Below are 18,787 nucleotides of genomic sequence, written 5' to 3'. Positions count from 1 at the left end.
TTTTCTCTAACGGAACGACCAAAACTGATACCGATTGTTATTGGTGGTTCATAGATTTATTTTTGTCTTATTTTTAGTGGACTTGTACCGCAAGTCGCCAGAATACGCCAGCGTACTGAAACTTTAGTAGAGGATTCGGTAACCCTCAGGAGCTGTAGCTATGTTTTTATTTGGAGCTACAGTACGGGTTTGGCGAACCCGAGGTACCCAAGCCATTACACTGTCTAACAAATTTAAACTTTTTTTCAATTCCGCGATATCCACTAGGTGATTCTTATAGGGTTCCTCGTCCTAAATACAAATCTGAAAGTGAAATTGCTCCATCACCCTTAGTTTTCGAGAAATTTGAGATTCTGTGAATACGGTCGATTATGAGAGAAAACGTAGTACTACTTGAAAACTACGAACCCTAGAAAGTTCTATTTAGTCTTAAAAGAGAGAGGAGTGTTTTCTAAATATGAAGACATATTCCTTTAGAATTATCTGCTCTTTTGAATGCCTGTAAATGAACACCAAAGTTCAAAAAGTTGCCAACGCGAGTACTTTTCACGAAATACTTTTGTATTTTAATGAAAACTTATTCATCTAGGTCGAATTTACTATGCATTATAGATTTCTGTAAACATTTCTGAAGAGAAAACCACCCGCGGCAAATATTGGAACGTTTTCTAAATCGTACAGATCCTGAAAATATTAATTTAGAACGCAGGAATTCTGTTTGCCGGCGTTTGAAGGCTTCGCTCGCTTTATATCGGTAAATCAGGGCTGTCGTCATGCGTTGTGTACAATCGTCGCTACGCGCTTGAATAATAACCATCAAATTTTCGTAACTTTGTTAAAGTTCACCCCACATTGACGAATAGAATACCACTTTAAAGCTTAATGTTTCTACTTTTCGATACTTTAATCTTTTTTTTTTATTTAAGTTAGTGTTCGGGGGTAAACTCTGCTCTAAAGAGAAATTTGTTAGGTAGCAATTTTCATTAAAAATTAACAACAAAATATACAATTATAGATTGAATTAATTGTTAAATAATTCAATTTAGATTTAAATAAAGTTTGCTCAATACCAAATTAGCAAAAGTCGAATAATTGAAGACAAAAAAACGGGAAAATAATGATTAAAATTTAAACAGTGGCCAATTGTCTTCGTTTTGTTGAGTTGCAGTATAAATGAAATATTAAAAATGAAGAATTCCTTATCTGGAACATGTAAATGTAATAGAAAAACCGATAGCGCGTGGCACCGATTAGGCGAATCCTAACATACCGAGCAATGACTGTGCAGCGGCAAAACACCGTTCATGCGTACCGAGTTAACATTTTGTCAAACCGTATGGATTAAAAACCGTTCCAACATTTGCCGCGAATGGTTTTCTCTTCAGAAATGTTTGGAGAATCCGATAACGTAGTGTAAATTCGACCTAGGTGAATAACTTTTCATTAAAATACAAAAGTATTTCGCGAACAATTCACGCATCATCACCTTTTTGAACTTCGGTGTTCATTACAGGCATTCAAAGGAGCAGATAATTCTAAAGGAATATGTCTTCATATTCAGAAAACACTCCTCCATCTTTTAAGTTTAAATAGAACTTTCTAGCGTTCGTGGTTTTCAAGTAGTACTACGTTTTCTCTAAAAATCGACCGTTTTTACAAAATCTCGTATTTCTCGAAAACTAAGGGTGATGGAGCAATTTCACTTTCAGATTCGTATTTAGGACGAGGAACCCTATAAGAATCACCTAGTGGCTATCGCGGAAAAAAAATCGTGTTGGACAGTGTTATTTGTAGAGACCATTGAGCCTTACAAGACTACTAGTGAGGGTGTTAGAAAATAAAACGATAAGAGTAAATAGAATAATGAGAATGTAACATGTGAAAGAATGTAAAGAATACGTAACAAAGTCTCATCTAGTCACGATGCTTGTTAAATAATTGAGTAAATATTGTAGAAAAGAGTGCTATAGATCTGCGTGGCTTACGCAGTGTTTAGAAGATTTCGTTTTTAATTCTTTTTTTATTAATGACAAATAGTCCTGTTACATGTGTCTTTCAAATATTTACATGGCGAGTACATTTATTTCAGTTTTTAACTAATTTAAAATAATGAAGTTTACACCTGTGAATACATATTTATAGGATAAAGATGTATTCAAATTTACGCGCGTTTCTTCAAGGAACAGAATATGCTGCGCCATCTATCAGTAAAATGCTCAAGTTTGTCGTATAATAGTTTCTATTGATAGTGGCTAGATGGCGCCACTAATACCTTCTATAAGAAATTAGACGTAAATTCAATTTAAAAACTCTAATGCGATAGATTCATTATTTCATCTCCAGATGTGACATCATTTTCCACACACGTAATTCTGTTTAAAATAAATCAAATAGGATTTGGTAGCGTCATCCAGCGCCAAGAACTGATAGAAATTATTTTGTTACAAATTTGGGCATTTTGCCGTTAAAATCGTCAAACGAATAGAAAATGCAAAACAGCAACGAAACATCGAATCAATTGTATCATTGAGCTTCTGTTCAAATTACATGTCACGTGGCTTTGTTTACTGTTTTCTTGCTGGACGAAGAATAACGTACAGTGTAGAAACTTGTCAAAAACTGTGAAAGAGACAGCGTTTAGCATATAATATTTCACGATTTAATCGATCTTTGTGTGCCTAGAAAATTGGTTTCGTAAATTTTTACCAACAGTTTACGAATTACGGTATTAATCAAATATATTATCGATGGATGACGTATATAGGTTATACAATAACAACGCGTCACCAAAGGTTCACATAAAAGAATATTTTGACGAATATCTGAACATGATAGCTAACACAGAAAGTTTTATACCTATGAAAAGAGATGACAGAGATTTGTTAGGACTTATGGGCATCCACCTCGGCGAAGAAGAAATATCCATGCTAGCAAATTATTGCAGGTAGTTTTCCTTACTATTTTCATGCCAAGTTGCAACAGTGGTGTATTTTCTTTTATAAAATTGCAAAATATATGCATTGTCGTCAGTGTTGACAATTTAACTGTAGAAGGAGAAATGCCAAAAATAATTAATCATAGAAAGATGAGAAAACAGGAGACGTTTGATCCTAAAGAACCAGAAGATGTGGATCTACAGACCATTCAGAATTTAAGAAGAAGACTACAACTAGGAACCAAAGTACTCTGTTACAAGTATAAAAGTGAATTAATCATAGTAAATGTCTACTTGATATATTGATCATTTAAGAAAGAAATTATTGTTGATATATAGTTATTCTATTTTTGTTTAGAATCATGACAAGAAAACAGAATTAGAAGCAAATGGCAAGTTTGCAATTCCTGGGCGAGATATTATAATCTATGTTAGGATTTATTATCCTTTCATTCAACGTGCAAGAAGTACACTAAAGACAGAGTGTGGTACTTTACTTAAATTAAACAATATCACAGCTATTCTAGGTTCTCAAACACTAGCTGATTTGAGAGATAAAATACCTTGCATTGCTGATCATACAATTTCTAAAGAGTGTAGTACAAATTTGGACAATGCTATAGGTCCAATGGCAAAGGTAATTTTTTCATGTATAGTTTGTATACTTTATAATTTATATTATATCTATATTTTGAAATGTTTGTATTACTTTATAGGATATCTACAAATCAGGATTTTTTTTCATCGAAGACACATTTTATAATGATACTAGATGTCCAACAAACGTTGATTATAGTAAGGTGATTCTAGATTGGGCTAAAAGACGACCAAAATTAGGACCTTTCAAAACTGCTTCAATGGAATATTGTCGATTAGATTCTTTATTCTTAAGGTTTGGTTATCCATGGGTGTATAAACACCAAGGTGGTTGTGAGCACTTGATCGTATTCAGTGATTCAAGGTAATTCAGTAAATTACACATGAATCTTAAATGATTATGATAAATCTATGTATACTTAGACTTAATTGAGTTTTCTTATTCAGGTTGATCAATCGTAACGACGACTTAGCTTTAGCCGCATATCCGCAAATAGTACGAATAAGACCTACTGGTTCTAAATTTTGTATGATATGTACAGTGTACAGTGCACAGTGGATCACATTGGAGCATGAGAGAATACCACACAATCCTTGTTACTTCTGTGACTCGTGTTTCAAGTCTTTTAATTATATCGATGACAAAAAAGTTGGAAATTTCAAGGCATACCCTTATCCGCGTAATACAGAACTCGTAAAGAAAATAATAAATCTATAATGAAACGTTTTCATTTTTATAGTAAGTATAATTCTATTATTCTAAAAATTAAATTATTTTATTGATGACTTCAGAGAATACAATTTCTTTAAATTATCCCTTGCACTATGAAGTTCTGGTTTAATTTCCAATGCTTTCTTGTACATATATTCGGCTTCATTCAATTTATTCCATCGATGGTAAAGTACGCCTAAATTTTATTGATATTAAAGTTAAATACAAACATTTAATATTCGTATATAAAATTTCCAAATTTACCCAAGTTTGTAAAAAACATAGAATCTGTTGGATTTTTCGATATTGCAATTTTGAAGTGCATTTCCGCTGCTACAAAATTTCCAGCTTTGCCTAATATATTTGCAATATTAAAGTGAATAGAGGCATTATCTGGTAGGAACTGTAAAGCTTGAGTCGCTGTTTTAAGTGCATCTTCACGCATACCTAAAACAATGCATATATTTACTGTATTATAGTTTATACGTATAAACGTGTAATTAATTTTATTTAGATACCTAAATCATCAAGAAGTAATATCATGTTCGTCCATGCTCTTCTGTGAGTTCTTCTCTGTCTAGTAGCCGCTTCCCAAGCTTTTAAAGCTTTATCGTAATTTCTTTGTTCCAAATACTGTAATCAGAATTCCTTGTTTTAGAACAAATGATTTTATTTCATTGAATCAATGTCCATTTTACTAACCAATACGCCCAAATTGTATAAGCAATCAGGATATTTGGTTCTATGAGAAAGAGCCGTTAAGTAACTTTTTTCAGATTCTTTGTACTTTTTTAGTGCCGATAGGACAATACCTAAATTCATCCATGCTGTGGCAAAGTCTTCCCTAAAACTCACAACTTAGTGACTGTTTCTAATTCAAAAATTTTAGGCACGACTACATAAACTTTTTCATCTGCTTGCATCTCAAATAGTCTATTATAATCAGACTTACTGCAGCTCTATAGCCCGTTTAAATAAACTTTCTGCTTCTAAATATTTTTCTTGATCCTTGAGCAAGTTGCCAAGGTTGTTCATAGCTTGAGCGTACTTAGGATTTAATCTGTTAAAAAGATATTGAATTTACATTAATCCCTGTTGTTTTACTTAGAAATATATTTCGCGTACATTGTTGTACCTTAAAGCTTCTTCGTATGCGTACTGTGCCAAGGTCGAATTTCCAGCATCAGCAGCATTTTTAGCAATATTATAATGAACTTTCGCGTTTAACGGACAAACAAGTAATGCTGATCTGAAAAGCGATGTTTCAGTTTTCCATTGATCACTTCTCATCCACGATCTCGTGAAAAATAATGAAATTAAAATTGTGTATGCTAATAATGCATATTGCATAGAAATACGATTACAAAGTTTATGTAATCCTATAACGAATAAGAGACAATAACCAGCAGAAGGAATGTATAAGGTTCTCTCTGCTAACACAAATCCAACATTAAAAAAGATGTTACTAGCTGGGAGAAATGGAATGACTAGTATCGCCAGTCCCATAATTGTATATCTGTAAATAAAAAAAAACATTTCTTACAGTAGCTTTACAGTTAAATAAATTTATGATGATATAATTACCTTACAGATTGATCTTCATGTGGATTGAATGCATAAGTGAACAGTAGGCCAATAATCAGCCAAAAAATAAGAACATAAAGTATTCTTATATCATATGTAGTAATTAAAGGTACACAACCCATAGACCAGTCGAAGCATAACCATTGTGGACATATCAGAAGCCATGCATTTAAACAGTGAATATAACTATAATTCATCATTCGCAAAAATATATTATCTAAAAATGATGCTGGATTATCAACAGGCTGAAAAGTAGGAGGTTTAAATCCCATAACACTGAATCTTGAAATTACGAGTATTAAACCAGATAAAAAAAGTATAAAAAGCCTGATCAATAATTTTCGTTTCTGCATAATAATATTCTTTATTTTTGTGTAAGAGAATTGTATAGTCAGAAACGTGATCACATCAGAAGGCAGCACCTTGTTTACCACTACAAGATCATATATACTACAAATACCCTGAAATAAATTACAATTATTGGTATATATTAACATACAATAAATTTGTCATGTTTCTTACAATTGCTGTAATTCCAGTCTCCTTGCATAACATTGAAATTCCTATAGATATGATGCAACCACACATACTGAACCATCTACATAGTAATCTTGTTCCATAGATGGAATAATTGTATAGCAAAATAGACAACCACATAAATAGAGCACACAACAATTCTGCTCTACCTACAATACCTGAAACCTAAATATTAAAAGTATTACTCAAAATTATGTTTGTATTTTAGAAAAAAAAAATTAATTTAAACAATAACTCTTACAGCTTCTGTGTGTACTGGGTGAACAGCAAATAATATAGTAGCATAAACTGCAATGTTTTTCTCTTTTGAGCCCAAAATTATGTTAAATACAGGCAACAGTAATATACATACAAGTGTATGTAAAATAATATTTACTATATGATAATCTTGAGCTACAAAAGTTTCACGAAGCCAGAATTGTAATCTAAAAACGTTAATATTTCTCAGTAATTGATGTTCAAATATAATATTTCTTATAAACATATTTTTACCTGAAGGTAAGAATTGTAAGTGGTCGGTACGATCTATGACTTTGCTTGTAAGTTAATTTAGTGCCCCAAAAATCATTTTTAAATAAATCTTTAAGAGGATTTGTTTGTACATCTTCATTATTTATAATGGCTTCAGAATCATCAAACACAAAGTCACCATTGTAGCTATTAGCAAAGCACAAAGACAATAATGTGATTATAAGTAAAGAAAATGGTAGTGGAACGTCTGAAAGTACGAAATTATTAATCAAAGTATTAATTCTGTTTATAATTTGAACTTCGTTATAACAGAGATATAATAATCTACCCGGTAAGCTAACATCCGTTTTCGGTAACATATTTGTTTTCCTCAATATCCACTTGTCAAATATTTACATTGAACATTTACATGTTTGTGCAGTCCACTTAAAGAATAAACAAGAGGATGAAACTTCTTATTCGGCACTCTACAGTTAACTATAAGTCAAAACAACAAATATTTCAATTACTTCCTGAAATAGTATTAACCTTAAAGCTAGCATTTTTTGGAAATTAGTGTTACCACAAACAAGGTATAGAATAGATCGGTCATTCGATAGGAGTTTGTGATACAATCTCTGTGGTTTAATCAGGTTTAATATGAACCGAACCGAAATATCGACCATAATAACTACTGATTTATCGCGAGGTCGCCATTTCAATTAATTAACTGTAGTTAACCGCATAGGAATCGGAAACAATCGGAAGTAGAATAGACCAATGACTATATAGTACACTAATTTATTAGGAAAGGAAATATCTACAAAAATAAAATAAATCAAATCTTTATCTATTTTGGAAAGCCGACTTTGATATCGAATATATATAAAACCACCAGTGTCGCAATACAAGGTACGATTTTGTAGATCAAGATTTATTTTATATACTAAGTGGTCCACGTGCTCCGAATTTTTAAACCGTATTTGTATGCACACGTATTAATATGTAAATTAAATACTTTTTGCGTTAGATATAGGTATTCAGTCAACAAATATGGATTTTAATTTATAATTAATGAGCTTGTCGTAATACAATAATTGAGTCGGTGATATAATGGCACTTTCAACGAACATGTCGCATATTATAAAAATATACCAAAGATTAACATCAAAATATCCATTGATTGTTCAAGCTACCCAAGCTGGTAATAGAATAACAAATATTCTGTACTTGTATAATAAAAACTCATACTTGTAATTGATTGTATTATTAAATGAACAGGTACATTGATGGCACTTGGTGATCAGATTGCTCAAAACTTAGTTGAGCAAAGAAAAATTAAGGATTTAGATTTTGTAAGGACAGCCCAATTTGGAAGTATAGGTTTTTTTATTGCTGTAAGTAGTTATAGTATAACAATATTTAAAACACCCATTATTTAATTGTACTTACATATTTGTTTGTTGAATTATCGTCTATTTTATAATGATTTTATAAATTGAACTTATGACAGGGTCCCGTAACACGAACCTGGTATGGAATATTAGATAAATATATTGGTTCTAAAGGAGGAGTTGTAGTATTAAAAAAAGTATGTTATGATCAAATATTTTTTGCACCTTCATTTTTACTAGTTTTATTATCTGTAATTGGTATGTTTAAAGAAAATAGTGCAGAAAATGTTAAAACAAAATTAAAAAACGAGTATCCTGATATTTTAAAAAATAATTATAAGGTAATGTATAATGTGTGCAATGGGATGAACCTTCTATATTATTCCAGTTATATGTATTTTCAATATTTGTGGGTGCAAATTCTGTTTCAGGTTTGGCCTGCAGTACAATTATTTAACTTTTATTTTATACCTTTACAATACCAGGTTTTAACAGTACAATCAGTAGCTCTGTTGTGGAATACTTACATTTCATATAGGACAAGTTTAGGAAATCAATAGGTGTATGAAATAATTACAGGTTTAAAAACATTGATGGTATATGTGTAACTTTTTTAATACAAACATTCTCTTAAGTGTTATATTCTAAAAGTTCTACACAGTAGAGTAATACAAAAATTGGTGTCTTTTAAAAAACAAATGATGAAAATGATCATAAACAATATGATCTTGCAATAACAATTGTAATATTATAAATAACGAATAAAAGAACTATCTCTTTCTCTCTCTATCTCTCCCTCACACACACACACCCTTACCTTTTTACATAGCAACAGAATTACACTCCTTTACAACTAATTGACAAACAGGATTATAATCATAAAGTGTACTCTACTTTTTATAGAATAATATTTCTTGTTTCTCTATAGTTTTCTGGTATTAAAATACAAAATATATGTTCCCTTGAATTTATTATTTATGTATAAATAAACTATATAAACAAGCTTCACATTACGATTTCTTTTTCATGATTAAAAGTATTGATATTTTTTACAAAAGGATACATTTTGAATATGTTAAAAATAAAATTATTTTACGGAATGTAACTATTTATAAAACTGTTAAATGATCGAGTACAAACACCCAGCGTTAAGCTTTGTGCCAAAATACTTATTACTCACACTAAATATGTACAACATATAAAGTGTAGTAAAATAAATAAAAATTTTATCTAAATTATCTATGATCTATGTAAGTGTAATTACTATCAACAATTCATAGTGGAACTTTTTCAGCTTTTGCAACCGCAGCAGGTATAGTTTCATTAGTTTTGGATGATATACACGTACCAAGTAATTCTGGACACAATAATTCATTTGTAGCAATCTTCTGAATTTTTTTTAATAAATCATAATTTATACGCTGCGTAATTACGGAGTCGGATCTATATTAATATAATATAATAATAATTATGTAACGATATATTTGTATGCCTTTAATTTGTATGTCTATGCATATAAGGAAGTACGTACTTGTATTCTGGATGTGAAATAACTTCCTTCCTTAACCATGCTGCAGTTGTCAATAATTCTCCTGAAGCTCTCTTTTGTATCAATTTCAAATATGCTTGTACGGTGCAGTGTGTGTCAGCATCTACATCCATACTGGCTAAGTACGAGTTTACTAGTGGTATTAAACCAGGAAAGACGTCATCCTAAAACCAGTTAATATGTTTTTATTTTTGTTAATTATTCAATTGATTTTATTTACCAGAGGAAAATTATACCTTTCCATTGATAATTTCATTAATGGTAAACTCCGTACATTCCGCTTGTCCATTATCTTGATTTTTTGCATCGGATGTAATATCTCGGCGAAACCAAAATTTTTCTGCTTTAACTGCGTTCCTCTTTTGAGCTCTAGCCATATTTTTATCAACATTACTAATTGGTATCAATAGATTTAATTTGTAACTTAAAATAACTCTTGTAAGTAGAACAACGAAACAAACTATTGCAGCATTTTCGAAATCGGTAATTTGAACTTCGCATGGGCGAAATTCAACTCGCCACCCTATAGGAGAGTTTGGTGGTGGTGGTTTAAACCGCATTGTTTGCCAATTGGTTGATTGAATGTTCTAAAATTTTACGTTAATGTATATAAAATAATATACTTGCAATATATATTAAGTTATATGTTACTAATAGGAACAATAATTACTTCAAAGTGATCAGTATCTTTTTCATCATCTTGATACACTTTTTCAGAAAATAGAGACACAGAATCCCTGATAAACAAATGAGCTATGTGTTGTGCTAATAACTTGTCAATTCCATTATCCTGAAGCTGTTTATATATTTCATCATCATATGTTAATGGCACATCATTGTATTTTTCTCCTTGTTCGCTAAGATATGAATCAATAGAATCATATCTAGATTTACTGATTCTGAATTTGTTTTCCTTCAGAGGCTTTAAACCACGTTCTTCCTTTGTTCTGCAGTCGACAGAACAAGATATCACATTCCATCGACAATCAACGTCGCTTATATATCCTCGATAAAATGGACTAGCTGCGGTTAAAGCCAACTGTTGAATGTTAAACAAATGTTCTGTAATGTATGCGCGAAAAAAAAGCTAACTTCGCATTTTTATCTTCTAGGCGAAAATAACAATATTGTTATGCGTCACTAACCATTATTGGACACAAAGGTGTTAATTGATCATACAATGTTCTTGCTTCCTCTATATTACACGCTTGAAACGTAAGTTGCAAACAGCAACATCCCATTCCAAATCCCATAGCATCCATGTAAATATGATCTTCTTTTGCTGCGCTACTAGATTCATTTTCGATCAAGGTACCAAAATCCTCTTTAAATGGATTTGGAACATTTTTATCTTTATAAACTGTAAACAAATGCTGTATGTTAAACTTAAATTGTCTTATCTACAGAAAACTAAACATGAAAGGGATACAAGTTCTTCATTACCACATGATTGTTCAAAAAATTAATTTGTTTTACAAATTTGTATAAGAAATTAATCTGAATTAACATTGTTTTCCTTTTCAAAACTGGTAGCATACCTCAAGAAGGTCACAGGAAGAAAGCCGTTGTCAATTAAATAAATAAACTATTCTCCACACGTTTTCTGGAGTTTCCTTTACTTGCTCTTACTTACTGATAAGAAAGGGTAGATACTTTTGAAGTATATCAAATACTTCAATATGAAGGCATTAAGTAAATTAAATACATACTAGGAATGTTTATAGCAACTTTTTCTCCACGCCGTTGTCTTATGTTGCCTGTTAATGTTTTGAATCGTGGATGGCCTGGAAATATAGCTTCATCTGGGAAAAATAAACTTCTCGATACACTAGTACTTGGTGTAGGTTGTGCAGGAGGATCTGTAAAATCAATTGCTCCTGTTCTATAGGATGAGATATACGTTAATTGGATCTATATTAAATACTTATACATCTATCATATTCTGGTATGAACACTATTTTATATACCTTGGAAAATTAGTTAAAGACATTAGGACCTCATTGGGTTGAAGCAATTTTGAAGCTTCTTGCCTTCGATACTTCATATTTGCTTCAACAACATTAAAATGAACTAACAAACACCCATATGGTTTTCCTGGTGTTCCTTCAATCATATAAGCTCCATATTCAGGTCTCCATAATGATTTAATATTGCTGTAAGGAAATGTGTATTAGAATATGAGTTTAATATAATATTATTGTTTGCTAACAAATAAGTTTTAATTTCTTGTTTAAGGGAGGAGAAAAAAATATTTACTCTGGATCATTATCTTCTTTTTCATTTAAAATTTGCAGTATTTCTGGAGCCCTTAAGCTGAGCTTTGCAGTTTTTGCTACATCATCAAATTTAATAATCATATATTCCACCTGTGTTAAAACAACGAATAAAATGTTAACGGCACTACAACAATTTAGTTTTAATTGCTAACATTAAAATAATAAGTAAATTTAGAAACCACATGGTAAAAGCAAAAGTGTTGACTCATCCATCTAGATGTATTTAAACTGTAATTGAAATCAGGAAAACTCAAGGTTATGGCTTATAATAGTTCTGGAACTACTACTGTACATTCATCAATTACATCAATTAATAAGCATGCAACAATGTTAACGATAAAAGCAAATCAAGGATAATCTCGCATAGGAATAGAAATAAATTTAACTGAAAAAAGGTGATTTTTCATGTTTGTTGAAATGTGTACTAGAATGACATAACTATATTACTTTATCCATTAGAAGATGATAATTTCAATATAAAAATACAATTTTTCGAAATTTAGCTATGTATTAATAATATGTATATATTAAATAATATTTTGCAATTTGTAATACTCTTTAAGACAGATACATAAGGTAATATTTTTAGCGATTACTTATGATATCTAACTTTTTGTAGCATGACATAGCAAAATAAGTTTATAAGTGTTTCAGGAATGTGAAAAATTGAAAAATGGATATTACCTCATCACCCCATTTCAGCACATCACCCTGTCGATCTCTGAGCCTCTTGTACAAGTTAATGAATTGAATAATTCCATGCTTTCGTACGTGATCGGCAAGGTTTTTTGTTTCCTCCCAGCTTAAAGGATTTCCCACAGACAACAAACCCATATTTGTAAAATGTACAGGTTAGCAGTTATATGGGTGTGTTTCAAAATTTGATACTTAAAACAAAATTTCGCGCAAAAGTGGCTCAATCCGACTTGTGCCGAGGTACACCGAGGCACAATCACACTTGTGTATTAAAAATCACCGAAATTTCACAATGAAATAAGATATATACAGTACCAACGACGCTTTATATACTACCTACAGTCTTCGTCGAAGTATCCCGTCACTTTTAATGATATATATCGTTGGGTAAATGAAAGAATCGACTTGGGAGACCTCCTACCATTTGCTGTGTAGAAGTATACTCTTCCACCACTTCCTACCTCAACCGGCAGTTTGATTTTCCGGAGTTTGATAAAGATGGGATTTAAAAGAATTTTATAAGAATGATGCGTAATGTTTCCTTACAGGAAAATATAGGCTATCAAGACGATAAGAATTAGATGAAGAGTAGAAAGAGTTATAATTTCTTCTCCTACCAAATTTTTTCTATTGTTAGAATTTCAACCTAACCATGTTCTCTTACTACCACATTACATTGTTTGAAAAATAATGGTTTCAATGATTCGTGAGTTACCTTTTACGCGATAAATATTATGTAACCGAGTATTTCCTTTTACCGTGAGTCATATTTTAAAACAAAATTATTTCTACATTAAAAACCATGCTTTTAAATAAGTGTAATTTGATACTTTATGTAACTAATAATTAGTTACAAAACTATAATTTGCAGAGTTATTGAATATTTGTTATTTTGTATGAACTTGTGCAATATTTACATATTTATAATGGTATTATATACTGCATATAAAAATAGTTAATATATTAAATAAATTGAAAATTACTAATGAAAAGTTAAATAAAATGGAAAACAACGTTGTTTGCCAACCATAGAACTGTAAAATATTTCAAATATCTTGCAACAAATTATCAAGAAGATATCATTTTTATAGATAAAAAAGAGTTACAACTTCATGTTTTCTTACTACCACATTATATTGTTTGAAAAGTAATGATTTTAATGATTCGTAAGTTATTCTGTTTTAAAACAAATTATTTCTATTTTAAAAACTATATTTTTAAATACGTCATTTGACACTTATAGTTACTTTATGGGACCAATAACTAGCTACAGCACTATGACTGTCAGTCTTATTGAATATTTGTTATCTTGCATGAACTTGTGCAATGTTTACATACTTATAATTATCACTAGATGTAAGATTAATGATACAGTAGAATTGAAAGGTAGGATAAGGGGCATATGTCAGAGGATTAAGTTTGTTGCAATATGTATGACAAAGCATTTTATTACAATTGTTTCTTTTTTACAGATCAAGCTTATAACATTGTGTTATAAGTTATAGATCCGGTTTATTTTACATGATCTGGCCATGCTGAATAATACATACACATGTATGTAGTTTAGTCGAACAGACCGAATCCCATGTCTTCATCTTCGGATTCTTCCTTCTCTTCTTCCTTCTTTTCAGCAGCGGGTGCTTCTGCAGCAACCGTGGCCGGAGCAGCAGCAACAGCAACTGCAGCAAATTTGCTTGGATCCTATGAAAACACCATTACGAAATAATATAAATGTACATGTAAATCATTTTTAGGAGAACTATATATTCTCCATTTAATTTCAGACAGCATTTCATGCGTTTTTTCAACAAAAAATCCTAAAGTGTCAGTGGGTTCTGCTATTGCTAGCTCTGACACTTTAACTAGGACTCTCAGATGTATGTTTATCATCATACTTATATTCATAAAAATAATTGTTATTGTATACAGTAAAGAAAAGTATTGAACATACCTTGATGTATTCCTTGATTGTTGCAGCTTCTGCAAACTCAATTTCAGTAACAGCAGCAATAGCCAACAGATTCTTGAACCCGTTAACAATACTGTGAGGAGCACTAGCTACTGTAGGATAGCCAATGGCTAAACAGACTGAAGCTAAGTTTGCAACGCCGGCCATGAATTTTTCACGGAGATCTTCTGGTTTGATATCCAAAATTTCAGGTGCAAAAATAGTACCAGAGTCATAAACTTGTTCGACAATTAAACCATATGAGAAAGGAGAAATATTCAACATATTCAGAAGAGTGGCTTCTGATGCACCAACTTTATCACCTGGCTTCAAAATGTGGACATCATTCTAAAACAATAAGTGTTAATTGTACAAAATCTACATATATTATAAATGATGATTTGAACCTGAATTAATACAGGTATACAATAGGGAAATTAATATATAATATATACATACCACAATTTCAATAGTACCCTTGGAAATTTTAGTGGGAATACTTAGAGCTTGGAAGAAAGATGTTTTATCAGGACTAAGTCCAGTATTTTGAGCAGGTACAATTACGCTAAGCGGTGCAATAGTTCCTGCTCTAGCTGGTGCTCTGACCTTATTTTCCAAAAGTTTGTCTCTTACTTCAATTAAATCTCCACGAGTAAAAACAAAACCGACATTCCCACGAATGTGAGGTAAAAGCTTTTCCAATGCTGCATTACGTTCAATATGACCACGAATTGCTTTTCTCATCATGGTATTTTTTCCCATTAATACAACAGCATTCCCACGAAGAGACATGCGAATTTGTTGCATCTGTTTAGAGCCAACATTGTCTGCACCCACAATGAAACATTTGGGATAGTCATCCAAAAGTTGCTACAGAGAAATATAATTGTTTCCATGAAAATGATACAAATTACAGGCACCCATTTAAACATTAGAAACATTCTGTTACGAGATACTTACAACAAGTTTTGTGAAGTAGTTTGACTTCCATGTTGTCTTATCCTCCCTACCCATCTTGAAGTGTGTGTAGGGATTACGAAGAGTTTAAGGACTGGAAAAAAACAAAGATCGATCAAAATATGGCTCACCGCACTTGTTATAATATTTGTCATTCAAATTAGAGTCAGACATAATAATTTATAATCTTTTAACCCGCACACAGATGGGTTCCGCTATTTCTAGCTTCCGTGTGGTTCTCGGAATTATCAGACGCGTTATTTTATCATCATATAAAATCAGTATTATATAAAGTGTACATGAACGTTCAGAAAAATCTGTTGAAAATTTGTAAATAACTAGATAGTGTAGGAAGTTCGCTTATGGCCACATGGCACGCTAACCCTATTAACTGTTTCTTTCAGGTTATTTGAACAAATTAAACTAATAATTTGTATTTTTTCAATTCTATTTGGTAAATATAGCATATGTAATGTTGGAAAATAATAATTGAATACGGAAGATTAGTAATTTCTTACTTTACTAGAGAAACAGTAAATCGAACTTTACTCACCGTGACAACGGTTGCGGGTACAATGGAGGAGAAAGAGGAAATTTCGTCATACAAACCTATCCGCTATACTACAGGAAGTTGTCCTCTTACCGCGAAATTTTCTTAATTTTAAAAAGGAAGTTATAAGTACAAAAATTCATGGAAGTATAAAATTGCCCATTGTATTTGTACTTCATATTTATTTGTTTCTTTTAAATTACATATAAGACAATATATATATCTCCAGAAATACTGTTAAATCAATTTTTATTATATATAAAACACATCACAACTGCATAGATATGACACGATTCTGAATAAAAAATAAATTATTTGTAAAATAGAGAAATGTTTTGCTTGTACAATCAGGAAGAGATCTTTATGCGCTTGTGCAATGAATGCGTAACTGTACAAATTTGTTGATAAATAGGATGTACATAGATAATTGTGTTAATTTTAAAGTATTGTTTCAAACAATTTTTTGATTTTCCCCTGTCTTACGCTGACAGAACTTCTTCTGTACATTTCTTTAATATATTCAATGCAAAATCAATATCATTCTTATTGAGAAGAGTAGAAATACAAAGTCTGAGACTAGGTCTAGGTAAATCTCTTTCTGCTTCTAGATAGATAGGTGTTACAACAGCTAAATTATTTTCAATACATTTTTCAGAGATTTTGGAAAGTATGTTTTTTTCTGTGTCACAATCTAATTTTTCTTTCAGATATACATGTTTTACAGGAGATTCTGGGAAACTTGAACATTCTAAACAGTGAATGTCTTGAAGTCCACTATTAATGGCTACACAATTATCTTTCAGCGATTTAAATATTTGTGGATTATTTTTCATAATATCTAAAGAAGTAATAGCAGCTGATGTCAGGAGAGGTGGCAGAGATGCGGAGAAGCAGTATCCAAGTCCGGATAAACGATGATGTTCTATAACAAATGATGTACCTACGCAAAAGCCACCGATAGATCCTATTGCCCACTCCAAAGATCCTAAAAATAATATAAATAAATTATGTAAATAGAATAATAACCAATAATCACAATTATTATGCATTCTAATAACACTAGTTACCCATAATCATGTCAATTTCATGTCTAGGAATACCAAAGTGTTCTGTAACACCTTTTCCTTGGGCACCAAGTGTTCCAAATGATATTGATTCATCGATAAATATTCTCAATTTATATTCCTTACAAAGTGAAACTAGTTCTGGTAATGGACAAATATTTCCTGTATTCATATAAATACCTTCAACTATTAAAAAGCGTTTAATCTTGGTTGCTTTTTTAGAATTTTGTTTGTCAAGTTCTGCTTGTTTCATTAATAGATTTCGAAGATCATTCACATCATTGTGTTTAAAATATTTAACATTAGCTTTAGATGCATCTAAGCCTTTTTGTATGGCAAAATTTACTTTTTCATCTGCAAATATAATATCTTTGCGCTTACAATAAGCTGCTATGGAAGATGCTATTGTACTAAATCCATAAGAATATACTACAGCTTCTTCTGTGTCTGTATAATTTGCTAAACGCTCTTCTAATTCAAGATGAACATCAACAGTACCATAAAATCCACGTGGACCACAAGATCCTATACCATATTTTCTTATAGCTGCTATCGCTCCTTTTTCTATTTCATTATTTTCTGTTAAACCTAGGTAATTGTGCGTACCTAAATTCAAACAATCTTTGCCATCAACTATTATTCTCTTCCCTGCTTTAGATGTTATACATCTTGGATATAAAGAAGAATGATTCGCTTGTGAAGTGGGTATTAATGGTTCAGGTTTCCACTCTGCGAGTTTCTTCTCCACTTCATCTTCTGTTGGCACTCTTTCGTGTCTATTGTAACGTTTCTTAGCTATAAACCAAACAAGCCAAAGGATCAAGAATGATCCTAGCAGTGTATGATATTGAGGTATTGTGCTTAAAATCTCCATGGATTCGATCAATATGAATTTTGTGCACATGACGTTAATTGTATGATATTTTGTGTACCCTGTTTTCAATTCGTTGTAGATTAACAAAATCAATCACTTTGTATATCGTAATGTACAATGCTTTCTTAGCAAAGTAGTAATGTTAGGATGTATTTACGCGATATGATTATAGTAAAATTTATAAACATATCATACGGACCCAAAGTATATGATATTATGGTAGCAATATGTGTACTTTCATTATACGGGTAGAGTTATAAAATACTACGAAATGTAAAACTTCATGATAATGAATACTAATACTTCTAAAGAAAAATAATAGATAAAGTTATTTCTGACTCAGCGTAATTACTGCAGTCAGCTTTTTTGACTGCAGAACTAGATGGCAGCACTAATCAGTTATATAGATCAGTGCGGAACATTCGAAGAATTGTTTTACATTACATTTTGTGTTAAATTCAGAAGGTACGCATACATTTTCGCAGGTTCTCTATACAAGTGGTACTGCACTTTCAATTACACCTTATCGTTTTGAGTAAAACTGTGTACTAAAAAGTGTAGTACTGAAATTCAGAGTCATTTAAAAACGTAAACAGTGACGACATTATCTATTACTTAGAAAAGTTTTTCCTCCTGTATCGTACAAACATAATAATTTTACTTA

At 31.3% G+C, this 18,787-nt stretch overlaps 6 protein-coding genes across 9 annotated transcripts; 2 read left to right on the top strand and 4 right to left on the bottom strand.

Annotated features, from left to right (window-relative positions):
* The first annotated feature begins 2,351 nt into the window (after positions 1 to 2,351).
* Positions 2,352 to 6,213, top strand: LOC128895487 (snRNA-activating protein complex subunit 3). Of its 3 annotated transcripts, none has more exons than XM_054158116.1 (7): positions 2,353 to 2,944; positions 3,031 to 3,217; positions 3,294 to 3,572; positions 3,652 to 3,896; positions 3,980 to 4,271; positions 5,836 to 6,004; positions 6,073 to 6,213. In XM_054158116.1, the coding sequence occupies exons 1-5, from the start codon at positions 2,748 to 2,750 to the stop codon at positions 4,248 to 4,250; spliced, it is 1,179 nt and encodes a 392-aa protein (XP_054014091.1). In that variant the 5' UTR covers positions 2,353 to 2,747; the 3' UTR covers positions 4,251 to 4,271; positions 5,836 to 6,004; positions 6,073 to 6,213. The 3 variants fall into 3 exon arrangements, with proteins under 3 accessions (XP_054014093.1, XP_054014091.1, XP_054014094.1); XM_054158119.1 differs by having other exon boundaries at positions 2,805 to 2,944; positions 3,051 to 3,217; XM_054158118.1 differs by lacking the exons at positions 5,836 to 6,004; positions 6,073 to 6,213 and having other exon boundaries at positions 2,352 to 2,944; positions 3,980 to 4,250.
* On the bottom strand, positions 4,304 to 7,569 carry LOC128895476 (protein O-mannosyl-transferase TMTC4-like). Of its 2 annotated transcripts, none has more exons than XM_054158091.1 (11): positions 7,399 to 7,569; positions 6,858 to 7,313; positions 6,607 to 6,790; positions 6,351 to 6,530; positions 5,829 to 6,289; positions 5,380 to 5,760; positions 5,197 to 5,304; positions 4,947 to 5,088; positions 4,763 to 4,877; positions 4,509 to 4,691; positions 4,304 to 4,440 (listed from the first exon to the last, which is right to left on the bottom strand). In XM_054158091.1, the coding sequence occupies exons 2-11, from the start codon at positions 7,193 to 7,195 to the stop codon at positions 4,304 to 4,306; spliced, it is 2,229 nt and encodes a 742-aa protein (XP_054014066.1). In that variant the 5' UTR covers positions 7,196 to 7,313; positions 7,399 to 7,569. The 2 variants fall into 2 exon arrangements, with proteins under 2 accessions (XP_054014066.1, XP_054014067.1); XM_054158092.1 differs by lacking the exon at positions 7,399 to 7,569 and having other exon boundaries at positions 6,858 to 7,083; positions 7,165 to 7,306.
* Positions 7,570 to 7,586: 17 nt separating this feature from the next.
* On the top strand, positions 7,587 to 8,989 carry LOC128895499 (protein Mpv17). Its single transcript, XM_054158137.1, has 5 exons — positions 7,587 to 7,727; positions 7,846 to 8,019; positions 8,097 to 8,212; positions 8,329 to 8,550; positions 8,641 to 8,989. The coding sequence occupies exons 2-5, from the start codon at positions 7,929 to 7,931 to the stop codon at positions 8,767 to 8,769; spliced, it is 558 nt and encodes a 185-aa protein (XP_054014112.1). The 5' UTR covers positions 7,587 to 7,727; positions 7,846 to 7,928; the 3' UTR covers positions 8,770 to 8,989.
* A 173-nt stretch (positions 8,990 to 9,162) lies between these two features.
* LOC128895481 (glutamate--cysteine ligase catalytic subunit) lies at positions 9,163 to 13,412 on the bottom strand. The gene is made up of 9 exons (XM_054158107.1): positions 12,719 to 13,412; positions 12,015 to 12,124; positions 11,726 to 11,911; positions 11,468 to 11,640; positions 10,904 to 11,118; positions 10,429 to 10,797; positions 9,995 to 10,345; positions 9,741 to 9,922; positions 9,163 to 9,652 (listed from the first exon to the last, which is right to left on the bottom strand). The coding sequence occupies exons 1-9, from the start codon at positions 12,866 to 12,868 to the stop codon at positions 9,484 to 9,486; spliced, it is 1,905 nt and encodes a 634-aa protein (XP_054014082.1). The 5' UTR covers positions 12,869 to 13,412; the 3' UTR covers positions 9,163 to 9,483.
* Positions 13,413 to 14,160: 748 nt separating this feature from the next.
* Positions 14,161 to 16,251, bottom strand: LOC128895493 (60S acidic ribosomal protein P0). Its single transcript, XM_054158126.1, has 5 exons — positions 16,189 to 16,251; positions 15,639 to 15,729; positions 15,138 to 15,548; positions 14,682 to 15,026; positions 14,161 to 14,431 (listed from the first exon to the last, which is right to left on the bottom strand). The coding sequence occupies exons 2-5, from the start codon at positions 15,690 to 15,692 to the stop codon at positions 14,294 to 14,296; spliced, it is 948 nt and encodes a 315-aa protein (XP_054014101.1). The 5' UTR covers positions 15,693 to 15,729; positions 16,189 to 16,251; the 3' UTR covers positions 14,161 to 14,293.
* Positions 16,252 to 16,417: 166 nt separating this feature from the next.
* Positions 16,418 to 18,500, bottom strand: LOC128895486 (serine palmitoyltransferase 1). Its single transcript, XM_054158115.1, has 2 exons — positions 17,253 to 18,500; positions 16,418 to 17,170 (listed from the first exon to the last, which is right to left on the bottom strand). Exons 1-2 carry the CDS (start codon positions 18,151 to 18,153, stop codon positions 16,665 to 16,667), a joined length of 1,407 nt encoding a protein of 468 aa, XP_054014090.1. The 5' UTR covers positions 18,154 to 18,500; the 3' UTR covers positions 16,418 to 16,664.
* Positions 18,501 to 18,787: the final 287 nt, after the last annotated feature.

Source organism: Hylaeus anthracinus, unplaced genomic scaffold, assembly GCF_026225885.1.
Source record: "Hylaeus anthracinus isolate JK02 unplaced genomic scaffold, UHH_iyHylAnth1.0_haploid 5, whole genome shotgun sequence".
In the NCBI taxonomy this organism is placed as follows: Eukaryota; Metazoa; Arthropoda; class Insecta; order Hymenoptera; family Colletidae; genus Hylaeus; species Hylaeus anthracinus.
Note: the sequence above shows the minus strand (reverse complement) of the source record. Positions and strands in the feature narration are given on the sequence as shown.